The 13303-nt window shown below is 48.2% G+C and overlaps 1 protein-coding gene across 1 annotated transcript; it reads left to right on the top strand.

The window, feature by feature from the left end:
- The first annotated feature begins 6601 nt into the window (after positions 1 to 6601).
- LOC147118599 (uncharacterized) lies at positions 6602 to 9276 on the top strand. Its single transcript, XM_085984490.1, has one exon. It carries the CDS (start codon positions 7775 to 7777, stop codon positions 8675 to 8677), a length of 903 nt encoding a protein of 300 aa, XP_085840616.1. The 5' UTR covers positions 6602 to 7774; the 3' UTR covers positions 8678 to 9276.
- The last annotated feature ends 4027 nt before the right edge of the window (positions 9277 to 13303 follow it).

Below are 13303 nucleotides of genomic sequence, written 5' to 3'. Positions count from 1 at the left end.
AGAAATTCCTTCTCATTTCTGTCCTAAATGGCTTACCCCTTATCCTTAGACTGTGACCCCTGGTTCTGGACTCCCCGACCATCGGGAACATCCTTCCTGTATCTAGTCTGTCCAGTTCTGTCAGAGTTTTATAAGTTTCAATGAGATCCCCTCTCATTCTTCTAAACTCCAACGAGTATAAGCCCAATCGACCCAATCTCTCCTCATACGTCATTCCTGCCATCCCAGGTATCAGTCTGGTGAATCTTTGCTGCACTCCCTCCATGGCAAGAACATCCTTCCTCAGATAAGGCAACCAAAACTGCACACAATACTCAAGATGTGGTCTCACCAAGGCCCTGTACAACTGCAGCAAGACATCCTTGTTCCTGTACTCAAACCCTCTCGCTACGAAGGTCAACATACCATTTGCCTTCTTAACCGCCTGCTGCACCTGCATGCTTACCTTCAGCGACTGGTGCACAAGGACACCCAGGTCTCGTTGCACTTCCCTTTCTCCCAATCTATTGCCATTCAGATAATAATCTGCCTTCCTGTTTTTGCCACCAAAGTGGATAACCTCGCATTTATCCATGTTATATAGAATTTTGGAAGATTACAACCAATGCATCCACTATCCCAATGACCACCTCTTTCAAAACCCTAGGATGTAGGTCATCCGGTCCTTGGGATTTATCGACTTTTAGTCCCATTAATTTTGCTGGTGCTGTTTTTTAACTAATAATAGTCTCTTTAAGTTCCTCATTCTCGCCACACCCTTGGTTTTCTCGTATTTCTGTGAGGTTTTCTGTGTCTTCCTCCGTGAAGACAGAAACAAAGTATTTACTGAAATTTCTCTTCCATTTCCTCATTCCCCATTATAAATTCCCCCGTCTCTGACTATAAAGGACCTACATTTACCTTCGCCAGTCTTTTCCTTTTTACATACCTATAGAAGATTTTACAATCTGTTTTTATATTTTTTGCTAGTTTGTGCTCATATTCCATTTTCCCTTTCTTTATCAATTTCTTGGTCCCCCTTTGCTGATTTCTAAAATGATCCTGTTGTGTATGTAACCTGTTCCACCTTAAGAGAGCTTAAGCCTGTTCCACCTTAAGAGATGTACTACTTTCTCAGGCTGCTGTAGACGTAATACCGGGGGTGAACACACCGGTATATAAGCACTGTGCAGTAATCTTGTATTCAGTGTAGTCCCTACCTCCAACCAGTAAAGACCTGTTTTATTGTTACTGATTAAGTCTGAGTATTAATTACTTGAACAACTCACAGACTTAACACTGGCGACGAGTCAGGTTCTTACCCTGCGGCAGTTATTCCACGGCGGTTGAAGAGAGGTTTCAAACCTCACCACTCACCACCCCACTGGAAGCGACAGGCATTAGGACCCTGAAGCCTCCATCAGCTTGTGAACCGGAGTAGAAGACAGGACTGGGGAAGAGAGAGGTACAGGGCGATAGCGATCGGCAGATAAGGGCCGGGCCGCTTTGAAGTGAGCGGCGCAGCCGGGCCATCGATCGCATCCGCTGATAAGGGCCGCACTCGGGCGATCGCGGCGAAGATAAGGGCCGTACTCGGGGGCTGAAGGGAGACGGCGTCGGGGGACGGGTGAAGACCGCCAAGCGCGGGAAAACCGCCATTTTGTGGGCGGAGGACGACGGCAAGAGCGGGAAGCCGCCATCTTTGATAACAAGTAAAGAAAATAAAATCTGAGAAATTGCAAATCTACAATGCCTAAACACGGGAATATTAGCACCTTTGATAGTGACCTCGAAGATTGGGCCATATATGTTGAAAGAGTAAAAAATTATTGTAAGGCCAATAAAATTCGTGACCAAGATAAAGCTCTAACATTATTAAATTTAATGGGTGCGAAGACATACGGGCAATTGAAACACCTGTTATCACCAGATGAACCGGCGGATAAGACGTTCGATGAGATTGTTACTGTCCTGAAAGATCATCTAAACCCCACGCCGCTGATGCTAGCGGAACGATTTAAATTTTACGATGGAAGGCAGCTACAGCATGAAAGCAATGCTGAATATTTGCTGGAATTGCGTAAATTAGCGAAATATTGCCAGTTTGGAACGGGACTGACAGATGCACTACGAGACAAATTTGTGTGTGGTTTATTTAAACAGGATACACAAAAGCGACTGCTCGAGGAGAATGAGCTGACGCTTGAGAAGGCGGTCACTATGGCAGCAGCACACGAAGCCGCAGCGAGAGGCACGGCAGTAATGCAGCTACGGTCACCGGAGCTCAGTGCACACAAATTGGGTGTGAGTTCTGTTAAATGTTATCATTGTGGAAAGACAACGCATGATCAGAACCAGTGTTGGTTTAAAAACCAAGAATGCAGAACATGTGGTAAGCTTGGACATATAGCTAGAGTATGCAGGTCAGGGAAGAAGACCAGCAACAAGAAGTCACCGCAAGGGAAATACGCAAAGGTACACAAGGTGGCTGAACAGGAGTCCGATTCAGACGCTAGCAGTAATGAACTGGCTGGCTTAAGCAGTATTGAACTGGCTAGCTTAAGGGTACTCAACGTTGGTAAGGGTGCAGACCTCCAGACAATTTGGGTTACTCTTCAGATAGAAGGAGTCCAAGTAAAAATGGAATTGGACACTGGATCGGCATTGTCGGTCATGAATAAGAAAGATTACAGAAGGTTATTCCAACATATTCCCCTACAGGATACGGAGATTATATTGACAACCTACACGGGGCAGAGAGTGTACCCCATCGGGACAATAAAGGTTGCAGTGGCCAACAAGGGCGAAGGAAGTCAAATAATGGACTTATATGTGCTACCGGAGGGAGGTCCACCACTACTAGGCCGGGAGTGGTTTAGAAACATAAATATGGACTGGCATTCGCTAAAAGCCATAAAGAGTGAGAACTCGGTGCAGATAATCAGCCCAGACTCTAGAACTGATGATGGTAAGACCAACCCATGTGCAAAAGACAAAGTTTCAGCACAGAATTCCACTGAGCAACAACAACATAGTTTAACAGAGAATTCTGAGTCTGTCAAGTCTACTGATATGCACATTTTTGAGGGACACTGGGCTCGAACTCAACTCCATTTCAAACTACAACAGCAATTAGAACAAATGATTCGCCGTTTTGAGCAAGAGATGAATGAAATAAAAAAGTTCTTTGTTACAGAGTGGGAGAATCTGGAAAGGCAACAGAAGCAACTGATGGAGAAAATGGAGCAGGAGCACACCAACCATCTGCGCGAGGAGGCCGAACGAATCAAAGCTGATTCAGGTTCTGAAGGTGCGTGCCATAATCTGGTGTCAGAAGAGTTAACGGTCAGCCAACTCCTTCATATGCTGAGGGACAAGACTCTGAAATGGGAAAAACTTGAACAGGAGCTGCGATCTTCAAAGGAAAAGGGTTCGGAGCTCTCAAAAGTCATTGAGATGGCTGATGTGACGACACAGACTGAAACGACTGCAACAGAGCAGCCATTGGATGCCAAAAGTACGCTGACTCATGTCAATGTAGAACAACAGACCGCTGAAACAGCTGCTCCGGTAGAGGGATTGCATAGTCCGATCAATCAATCTCCAAAGGAAGTTGAAGTATTAAAATCACAAATGAGGTCACTAGTAAACGACTTGCTGAAAGCCCAGAAAAAGCTGGATGCAGAGGTACACATGAAGAAGTCTCTTCAGGAAAGATGTCTGGATTTGGAACAAGAGCTGGCTAACGTCCAGCTGGGTATGGAGGAAATAGACGACCCTCTCACTGGTCTAGCTCAGGACGACACCGAATATTACCATGACCTGGTGGACGACACCGAATATTACAATGTCCTGTCCTGCCCAGCTTGTAACTTCGATTCCCAAAGTGCAGAAATCATGGAGGAGCACCAAAAGTCTACGGAACATCGGGAGAAGCTGGCTCTACGACGGAAACAGGAGGAAGAGAAGGAGGAACTGCGCATGCAGCTGGCAGCTGTGGCAGCTGACAATGGAGCCCAGTCTCCAAGAAGCAGAAAAGGAAAAGTAAAAACAGAAGATGACCCATCTGAACCATTATCACCTCTACCAGATCACACACGTGGTCCCTCCAAACGGAGCCAAATCAGTTCGGAAGTTCAAGCTGTTAAATCCATGAAAGGACTATTGAATGAGTAACGTGAACCGACTACACCACAGAGATTGAATCTGTGAACTGTTTTCCGCAGAGACTGAATCTGTGATATGTTACGTTAAACATGAAGTTATATATGTATATATGTTATTACGTTATGTTAAATGGGGGGATGACTATAAAGCTAAGAAGGGAGGAGTGTTGTGTATGTAACCTGTTCCACCTTAAGAGAGCTTAAGCCTGTTCCACCTTAAGAGATGTACTACTTTCTCAGGCTGCTGTAGACGTAATACCGGGGGTGAACACACCGGTATATAAGCACTGTGCAGTAATCTTGTATTCAGTGTAGTCCCTACCTCCAACCAGTAAAGACCTGTTTTATTGTTACTGATTAAGTCTGAGTATTAATTACTTGAACAACTCACAGACTTAACAGATCCCAATCCTCAGGCTGACTGCTTTTTCTGGCAACTTTATAAGCTTCCTCCTTTGACTTAATACTAGCTTTAATTTCTTTTGTTAGCCATGGTTGGATCACTTTTCCTTTTGGGTTTTTATGCCTGAGAGGAATATATGTGTGTTGCAAATTATGCATTATTATCTTGAATGTTAGCCATTGTATGTCCACCTTCATACCTTTTAGTGTAGTCTCCCAATCTACCAAGGGCAACTTGTCCCTCATACCCTTGTAGTTTCCTCCATTTAGATTGAAGACCTTAGTTTCAGATTGGACTACATCACGCTCAAACTTAATGTAAACTTCAATCATATTATGGTCACTTGTCCCTAAAGGCCCCTTTACCACAAGATTATTGATTAACCCTTTCTCATTACACAGTACCAGATCCAGAATAGCCTGTTCCCTGGTTGTTTCCTCCACATTCTGATCCAGGAAACCATCTCGCATGCATTCCAAGAATTCGTCCTCCATTAATGGTAATTTGATTTGCCCAGTCAATATGTAGATTAAAGTCCCCCATGATTACCGTATTGCCCTTGTTACATGCACTTCTAATCTCTTGATTGATACTGTGCCCTACATTACCATTACTGTTTGGTGGCCTATACACAACTCCCACCAATGTTTTCCACCCTTTGCTGTTTCTTAGCTCCACCCAAACTGATTCCGGTTCTACATCACGATCTGCCAAGCCAAGATCTTTTATCTCTACCGTACCGATCTCATCCCTTATGAACAGCGCTACGCCACCTCCTTTTCCTTTTTGTCTGTCCTTCCTAAATGTTGAGTACCCTGAAACATTCTGTTCCCAGTTTACCCTGCAACCATGTCTCTGTAATGGCAATTACACCATGCCCATTTACTGTACTTCTATTAGTGCCATTAATTCATCCACCTTGTTGCAAATGCTACGTGCATTTAGATAAAGTGCCTTCACCTTTGCCTGTTTAATATTTTTCTGCACATTGACGCTCTTTACTGTTGGCCTTTGTTTCTGCTCCCTACTAGTTTTACAGCCAGTATTTACAGAGGCTGGGACACAGAAAAGCGTCTCATTAAAATCACGGATATATTTGTTCACACAAACCAACAGCCACAAAATACTGAGTAATTTCTCCTTCATTTACGGACTTTCCCTGACCAGTCTCCATTTCTCCTTCATTTACAGACGCTCCCTGACCAGTCACCATTTCTCCTTCATTTAGAGACGCTCCCTGATCAGTCACCACTCCTCCTTCATTTACAGACGCTCCCTGGCTCACTTCCTGTCTGTCCCGGAGTTTGGCGCTTTGTTGAGATTCGGGCCGAAGTGAAACGGGAACCCGCGGGTGGGGGCGGATAATGTTCACTGCTCTTATAATTGGGCCTGAGGCGTCACTCGGGGTGTGTGAAGCCTGCGTCCCCCCGGGGTTCATTAACCCGCCTCCCTCTGACCTGCTGCAGCCTCGCCACCCGCGCATGCTCAGCTCACCCTGCCCAAAAACCTCTCCCGCGCATGCTCAGCTCACCTCCTGTTGTTCAGATTTAAAGGAAAAGCCCCGCCCCGCCCGCTCAGGCCTCCAGCCCCGCCCCACTCTTCCTATTGGTCCGGAGCTCCCGTCAATCACCCGGGCAGTTTGAGCTGAGCATGCGCCGACCTCGGTAACAGCCGCTGACACATCAGGTGAGCTAGCTCAGGGAGCGGGTTCCTGAACCCCGGGGGGACGCGGGCCGCTCACACCCCGAGCTCAGGGAGCGGGTTCCTGAACCCCGGGGGGACGCGGGCCGCTCACCCCGAGAGCAGGTTCATGAACCCCGGGGGGACGTGGGCTGCTCACACCCCGAGTGCGGCCCCAGGCCCCATTATTAAAACACTCAACATTATCCACTTCTCACACACCCGGGGTGGGTCTCAGGCCCCGAACAAGAGCCTCCGGGCCGGGCGTTTACCCTGAGCGGGGCGGCAGCTGCGGGGCTTTCTCCCGGTGACAGGCCCGGGGTAACGGCCGCCATCTTGAGAGGCTCAGGGGGCAGCAGGGCGCATGTGCGGCCCCCTTGGCCAGGAACCAGGAGGAGAGAATCTTGTCAATTTCTATCCTGGACTCACAGTGATGGCTTTTGTAAACTCCTTTTACAGGCTGTGAGAAGGGCAGCATTTACACATCGCAAACTCAAACCTAACAACAATTTACCTTTATATAGCACCTTTAAAGCGTCACAGTAGCGCAGTCAGACAATAATCGACACACATACTTTGTTTGTGGTCCAGTGCACTGACACAAAGTTCCTTCACAACTGTAACAATTTTATTGCGGTTGCTGTGAAGGCAGCGCTCACTCTGCTCGTACACCTGGTCTCCAAAGGAGGCAAAACAGGACTAATGCTGCCGAGCTCAGCTCTTTTTGATCAGAAAATATCAACTGTTTAGCCTCGCCAGGAAATGCACAGAAGAAGCAGCAGTGCTCATTGGCTGCCCAGGAAAGTCCCATTTGGATTAAACTCCTTCACCCAGAGAGTGCTGAGAATGTGGAACTTGCTGCCACAGGGAGTGGTTGAGGCGAAGAGCATGGATGTATTTAAGGGGAAGCTGGATAAACATATGGGAGAAAGGAATAGAAGGAGATGCTGATAGGGTGAGATGAAGAGAGATGGGAGGAGGCTCGTGTGGAGCATAAACACCACATGGACCAGTTGGGCCAAATGGCCTGTTTCTGTGCTGTACAATCTGTGTAATTCTATGTAATAAGAGAGGAAAGAATATTCCATAGAAACTAGAAATATCTGTTCTGCATTTTTGTCCTGAACTTATAGTGATCTCTTTTGTAAACTACTTTTACAGGAAATATCATCGGCCTTTGAATGTGGAACGAGAAATGTTTGTCTGTTCTGTCAGTGGGAAAAGATTTCAAACATCAGTGTGACTGGCAAAGCACCGAGACACAGACACCCGAGTGAGAGTGTTCCAGTGCACTGACTGTGGAAAGAGCTTTAACCAGTTACACAGCCTGAAAAAAAATTGCACCATTCACAGCAGGGAGAAACTGTACACGTGTTCTTTGTGTGGACAAGGCTTCAACTGATCATCCAACCTGGAGAGACACAAGGACACCCGCACCACGGAGAAACCATGGAAATGTGGGGACTGTGGGAAGGGATTCAATTACCCATCTGAGCTGGAAACTCATCGACGCAGTCACACTAGGGAGAGGCCATTCATCTGCTCCATGTGTGGGACGGGATTCACTCAGTCATCCCAACTGCTAACACACCAGCGAGTTCACACTGGGGAGAGGCCGTTCACCTGTTCCGAGTGTGGGAAGGGATTCACTCAGTCATCCCAACTGCTAACACACCAGCGAGTTCACACTGATGAGAGACCGTTCACTTGCCCCGTGTGTGGGAAGGGATTCACTTGTTCATCCAGCCTGCTTGAACATCAACTTGTTCACTCTGATAAGAAACCATTTAATTGTGCTGACTGTGAGCAGAGCTTTAAACACCCAAAGGATCTGTTGAGACACCAACGCACTCACACTGGGGAGAGGCCGTTCACCTGTTCCGTCTGTGGGAAGGGATTCAGTTATTCATCGAACTTAATTGAACATCAACTTGTTCACTCTGACAAAAGACCATTTAAATGTTTTGACTGTGAGAAGAGCTTTAAGCGCACAAATGAGCTGCTAAAACACCAACGTACTCATACTGGGGAGAGGCCATTCACCTGTTCCGTGTGTGGGAAGGGATTCACTTGTTCATCCAGCCTCATTGAACACCAACTTGTTCACTCTGATAAGAGACCGTTTAAATGTTCTGACTGTGAGAAGAGCTTTAAAAGCAGAAAGGATCTGTTCAGACACCAACAAACTCACACTGGGGAGAGGCTGTTCACCTGCTCCATCTGTGGGAAGGGATTCACTGATTCATCCAATCTGCTGATACACCAGCCAGTTCACACTGGGGAGAGACTGTTCACCTGCTCCGTGTGTGGGAAGGGATTCACTCGTTCATGCAACTTGCTGACACACCAGCGAGTTCACACTAGGGAGAGGCCGTTCACTTGCTCCGAGTGTGGGAAGGGATTCAGTCAGTCATCCACCCTACTGAGACACCAGCGAGTTCACAAGTGACTGCGGGGTTGAATTCTGCTTTTATTGCTGCTGTTTTTCACATCCAGGACTGTTCACACTGTGACAGTTGGTGTTTGTTTCTGCTGTTGTTAAACTCCAGCCCAGTTATAAGGTTATTAATATTCTTTATAAATCTTATCTATATAAAACGGTCTTTCTGTCTGTCTGTCTGTCCGGCTATACAATCAAAAGTGAAAGAGCGTACCTACACATATGTTATATCAAAAGAAAGCTTATCATTAGGGGACTCTAATAGGTGTATTTACTTTTTGGTCAGACAAAAATTGTTCAGACAGTATACAAAAAAGTTTCAAAAAACGGCAACATTCCGCTCATTAGCGTTGAGTGATGTGATGGTTGACCAATCGTACAGGGGATTAACCTGATGGTTGACCAATCGGTGCGTCACGGGGGGGCGTTTCATTGCGTGTGTGGGTGGGCCTAATCCTTCTGAGCTGAGGTGAGTGGCTGCCATCTTAGAGTCATAGAGTTTTACAGCGCAGAAAGAGGCCCTTCGGCCCATCGTGTCTGCGCCGTCCATCAATCCCTGTCCAGTCTAATCCCATTTTCCAGCATTTGGTCCATAGCCTTGTATGCAATGGCATTTCAAGTGCCCATCCAAATGCTTCTTGAATGTTGTGAGGGTTCCTGCCTCTACCACCCTTTCAGGCAGTGAGTTCCAGCTTCCAACCACCCTCTGGGTGAAAAAGTTCCTCCTCAAATCCCCTCTAAATCTCCTGCCCCTTACCCTGAATCTATGCCCCCTTGTTATTGACCCCCCTACTAAGGGGAAAAGTTCCTCTTTATCTACCCTATCTATGCCCCTCATCATTTTGTACACCTCAATCAGGTCCCCCCTCAGCCTCCTTTGCTCCAAGGAAAACAACCCCAGCCTGTTTAGTCTTTCTTCATAGCTGAGGCGCTCCATCCCAGGTAACATCCTGGTGAATCTTCTCTGCACCCTCTCCAAAGCAATCACATCCTTCCTATAGTGAGGCGACCAGAACTGCACACAGTACTCCAGCTGTGGCCTCACCAGCGTTTTGTACAGCTCCATCATAACCTCCCTGCTCTTATATTCTATGCCTCTGCTAATGAAGGCAAGTATCCCATATGCCTTTTTAACCACCTTATCTACCTGTTCCGCTGCCTTCAGGGATCTATGTACATGTACACCAAGGTCCCTCTGACCCTCTGTACTTCCTAGGGTCCTACCACTCATTGTGTATTCCCTTGCCTTATTTGTCCGTCCAAAATGCATCACCTCGCACTTTTCCGGGTTAAATTCCATTTGCCACTTTTCCGCCCATCTGACCAACCCGTTAATATCGTCCTGTAGCCTGAGGCTTTCCTCCTCGCAATTTACCACCCCACCAATTTTCGTGTCATCCGCGAACTTACTGAGCATACCCTTTACATTCTCATCCAAATCATTAATGTAGATCACAAACAGCAAGGGACCCAGCACCGATCCCTGAGGTACCCCACTGGACACAGGCTTCCAGTCACAAAAGCAACCTTCGACCATCACCCTCTGCCTCCTGCCACTCAGCCAGTTTAGGATCCAACGCGCCAAGGCCCCCTGGATCCCATGGGCTCTTACCTTCTTGACCAGTCTCCTATGCGGGACTTTGTCAAAAGCTTTGCTGAAGTCCATGTAAACCACATCCACAGCATTTCCCTCATCCACACACCTAGTCACCCCCTCAAAAAATTCAATCAGATTGGTCAGACATGATTTACCCTTGACAAAGCCCATGCTGACTATCCCCGATTAATCCTTGCCTCTCCAAGTGGAGACTAATTTTGTCCCTCAGAATTTTTTCCAATAATTTCCCTACCACAGATGTTAGGCTCACTGGCCTGTAATTCCCTGGTTTATCCCTGCTACCCTTCTTGAATAATGGTACTACGTTAGCTGTTCTCCAGTCCTCTGGTACATCCCCTGTGGCCAGAGAGGTTCTGAAAATTTGTGTCAGAGCCCCTGCAATCTCCTCCTTTGCCTCACACAACAGCCTGGGATACATCTCGTCCGGGCCTGGGGATTTATCCACTTTTTGGCCTGCTAAAACCGCTAGTACCTCCTCCCTCTCGATGCTAATATGTTCAAGTATGTCACAGTCCCCTTGCCCGACTTCTATGTCTACATCGTCTTTTTCCATAGTAAACACAGAGGCAAAAAATTCATTTAAAACCCCACCTACTTCATCTGGCTCTACACACAGCTTGCCACTTTGGTCCCTAATGGGCCCTACCCTTTCCCTGGTTATCCTCTTGCCCTTAATATACTTATAAAACATCTTAGGATTTTCCTTTATTTTGCTCGCCAGTGTTATTTCATGGCCCCTCCTCGCCCTCCTAATTTCCTTTTTAAGTATGCCCCTGCACCTTTTATACTCCTCTAGGGCTTCCTCCGTCTTTTGTCTTTTGTAACTGCCAAAAGCCCCCCTTTTTTTCCTAATGCATTTTTGTATATCCCTTGTCATCCAAGGTTCCCTTTGCTTGTTGGTCCCACCCTTGACCTTTGCAGGAACATGTTGGTGTTGTACTCTCTCTATTTCCCTTCTGAAAGCCTCCCACTGTTTTGATGTGGATTTTCCTATAAGTAGCTGCTCCCAGTCCACTTTGGCCAGATCCTGCCTTATCATATTAAAATCGGCCTTCCCCCAATTTAGAACCCTTATTTCCGGGCTGTCTTTGTCTTTTTCCATGACCACCTTAAATCTCACCGAATTATGGTCACTATCGCCAAAATGCTCCCCTACAGACACTTCCACCACCTGCCCGGCTACATTCCCTAGAATTAGGTCCAGTACCGCCCCCTCTCTTGTAGGACTTTCTACATGTTGGCTCAAAAAGCTCTCCTGGATGCACTTTAAGAATTCTGCACCCTCTAAGCCTTTCACACTCTGACTATCCCAATTTATATTGGGGAAGTTGAAATCCCCCACTATTATTACCCTATTATTTTCACACTTTTCTGAGATTTGCCTACATATCTGTTCCTCTATCTCCCCCTGACTGTTTGGGGGCCTATAGTACACTCTCAGCAAAGTGCTTGCCCCCTTTTTGTTTTTAAGTTCTACCCATATGGCCTCATTAGAGGAACCCGCTAATATATCATCCCTCCTTACAGCAGTAATTGACTCCTTAATTAATATTGCAACACCCCCTCCCCTTTTACACCCCCCTCTGTCTCGCCTGAAGATTCTATACCCCGGAATATTCAGCTGCCAGTCCTGACCCTCCCTCAACCATGTCTCCGTGATAGCAACAATATCGTACTCCCATGTGTTCAACAACAACTTCAGTTCATCCACCTTATTTGCAAGACTCCTTGCATTAAAATAAATGCCTTCCAGCCCTGTCATATTCCCTTTTGCCTTCACATCTTTGCTCTGCCTTCCCTGCTGACTTGTTTTTTCCTCCGTATTTGGCTGTACATCACCCCCTACTGTAACTCCACTCTGTATCCCATCCCCCTGCCGAGTTAGTTTAAACCCCCCCAGCAGTGCTAGCAAACCTCCCCGCAAGGATATTGGTTCCCCTCTGGTTCAGGTGTAAACCGTCCCGACTTGTACAAGTCCCACCTGTCCCAGAAGCAGACCCAGTGATCCAGGAAACTAAAGCCCTCCCTCCTGATTCCTAACGATTTATTTTTCCCACTTTCTGTGTGTTTATTTTTCCCACTTTCTGTGTGTGTGGAGGGGAAATTGTTTTTAAAAAAAGTAAATTAATTTGTAAATATTTTTTCTAAGTTGACTCTTTTTTTCCTCTTGACTCGCTACCTCCGCCGGGCGCCGCAACCTTGGAGGCTTACCCCACCTGCAGGCCTCGAAGCCTCAGCCTCTCCTAGCCAGCCACGCGATCGCCGCCATATTGGTAAAGGCTGGCGGCGCGGGACTGAGCCGAGCGTAGCCATCGCCGCCATCTTAGTAAAGGCTGGCGGGGCGGGAGTCAGCGCGCGCGTCAACGTCGGCCCGGAGCGCGACCTGAGCTAAGGTGAGTCCGGCCGGGCCTCGCGCTAGGCCGTGCACCGGCCGGCCCTGAGGCGCTGATCCGCAGAGGGGGAGGGAGGGAGAGGAGAGGGGGGTGGGAGGGAGAGGAGAGAGGGAGGGAGGAGGGAGAGAGCTAAGATGAGTCTGGCCGGGCCTCACGCGAGGCCGCGCACCGGCTGGCCCTGAGGCGCTGATCCGCGGAGGTGGAGGGAGGGAGAGGAGAGGAGGGGGGGGGAGGGAGAGGAGGGGGGGGAGGGAGGGAGAGGAGGGAGGGAGAGGGGGGGAGGGAGGGAGAGGAGAGGGAGGGAGAGGGGGGGGAGGGAGGGAGAGGAGAGGGAGGGAGAGGAGGGAGGGAGAGGGGGGAGGGAGAGGAGGGGGGGAGGGAGAGGAGGAGGGGGGGAGGGAGAGGAGGGAGGGAGGGAGAGGAGGGGGGGAGGAGGAGGGGGAAGAGGGGGGAGGGGAGAGGGGGGAGGGAGGGAGGAGGGAGGGAGAGGAGAGGGGGGAGGGAGGGAGAGGGGGAGGGAGAGGAGAGGGAGGGAGAGGGGGGAGGGAGGGAGAGGAGAGGGAGGGAGAGGGGGGAGGGAGAGGAGGGGGGGAGGGAGAGGGGGAGAGGAGGGAGGGAGAGGAG

Source organism: Somniosus microcephalus, chromosome 4, assembly GCF_052327205.1.
Source record: "Somniosus microcephalus isolate GS21.2 chromosome 4, FLI_Smic_1.0, whole genome shotgun sequence".
In the NCBI taxonomy this organism is placed as follows: Eukaryota; Metazoa; Chordata; class Chondrichthyes; order Squaliformes; family Somniosidae; genus Somniosus; species Somniosus microcephalus.
This window is presented reverse-complemented; position numbering and strand designations above follow the sequence as displayed.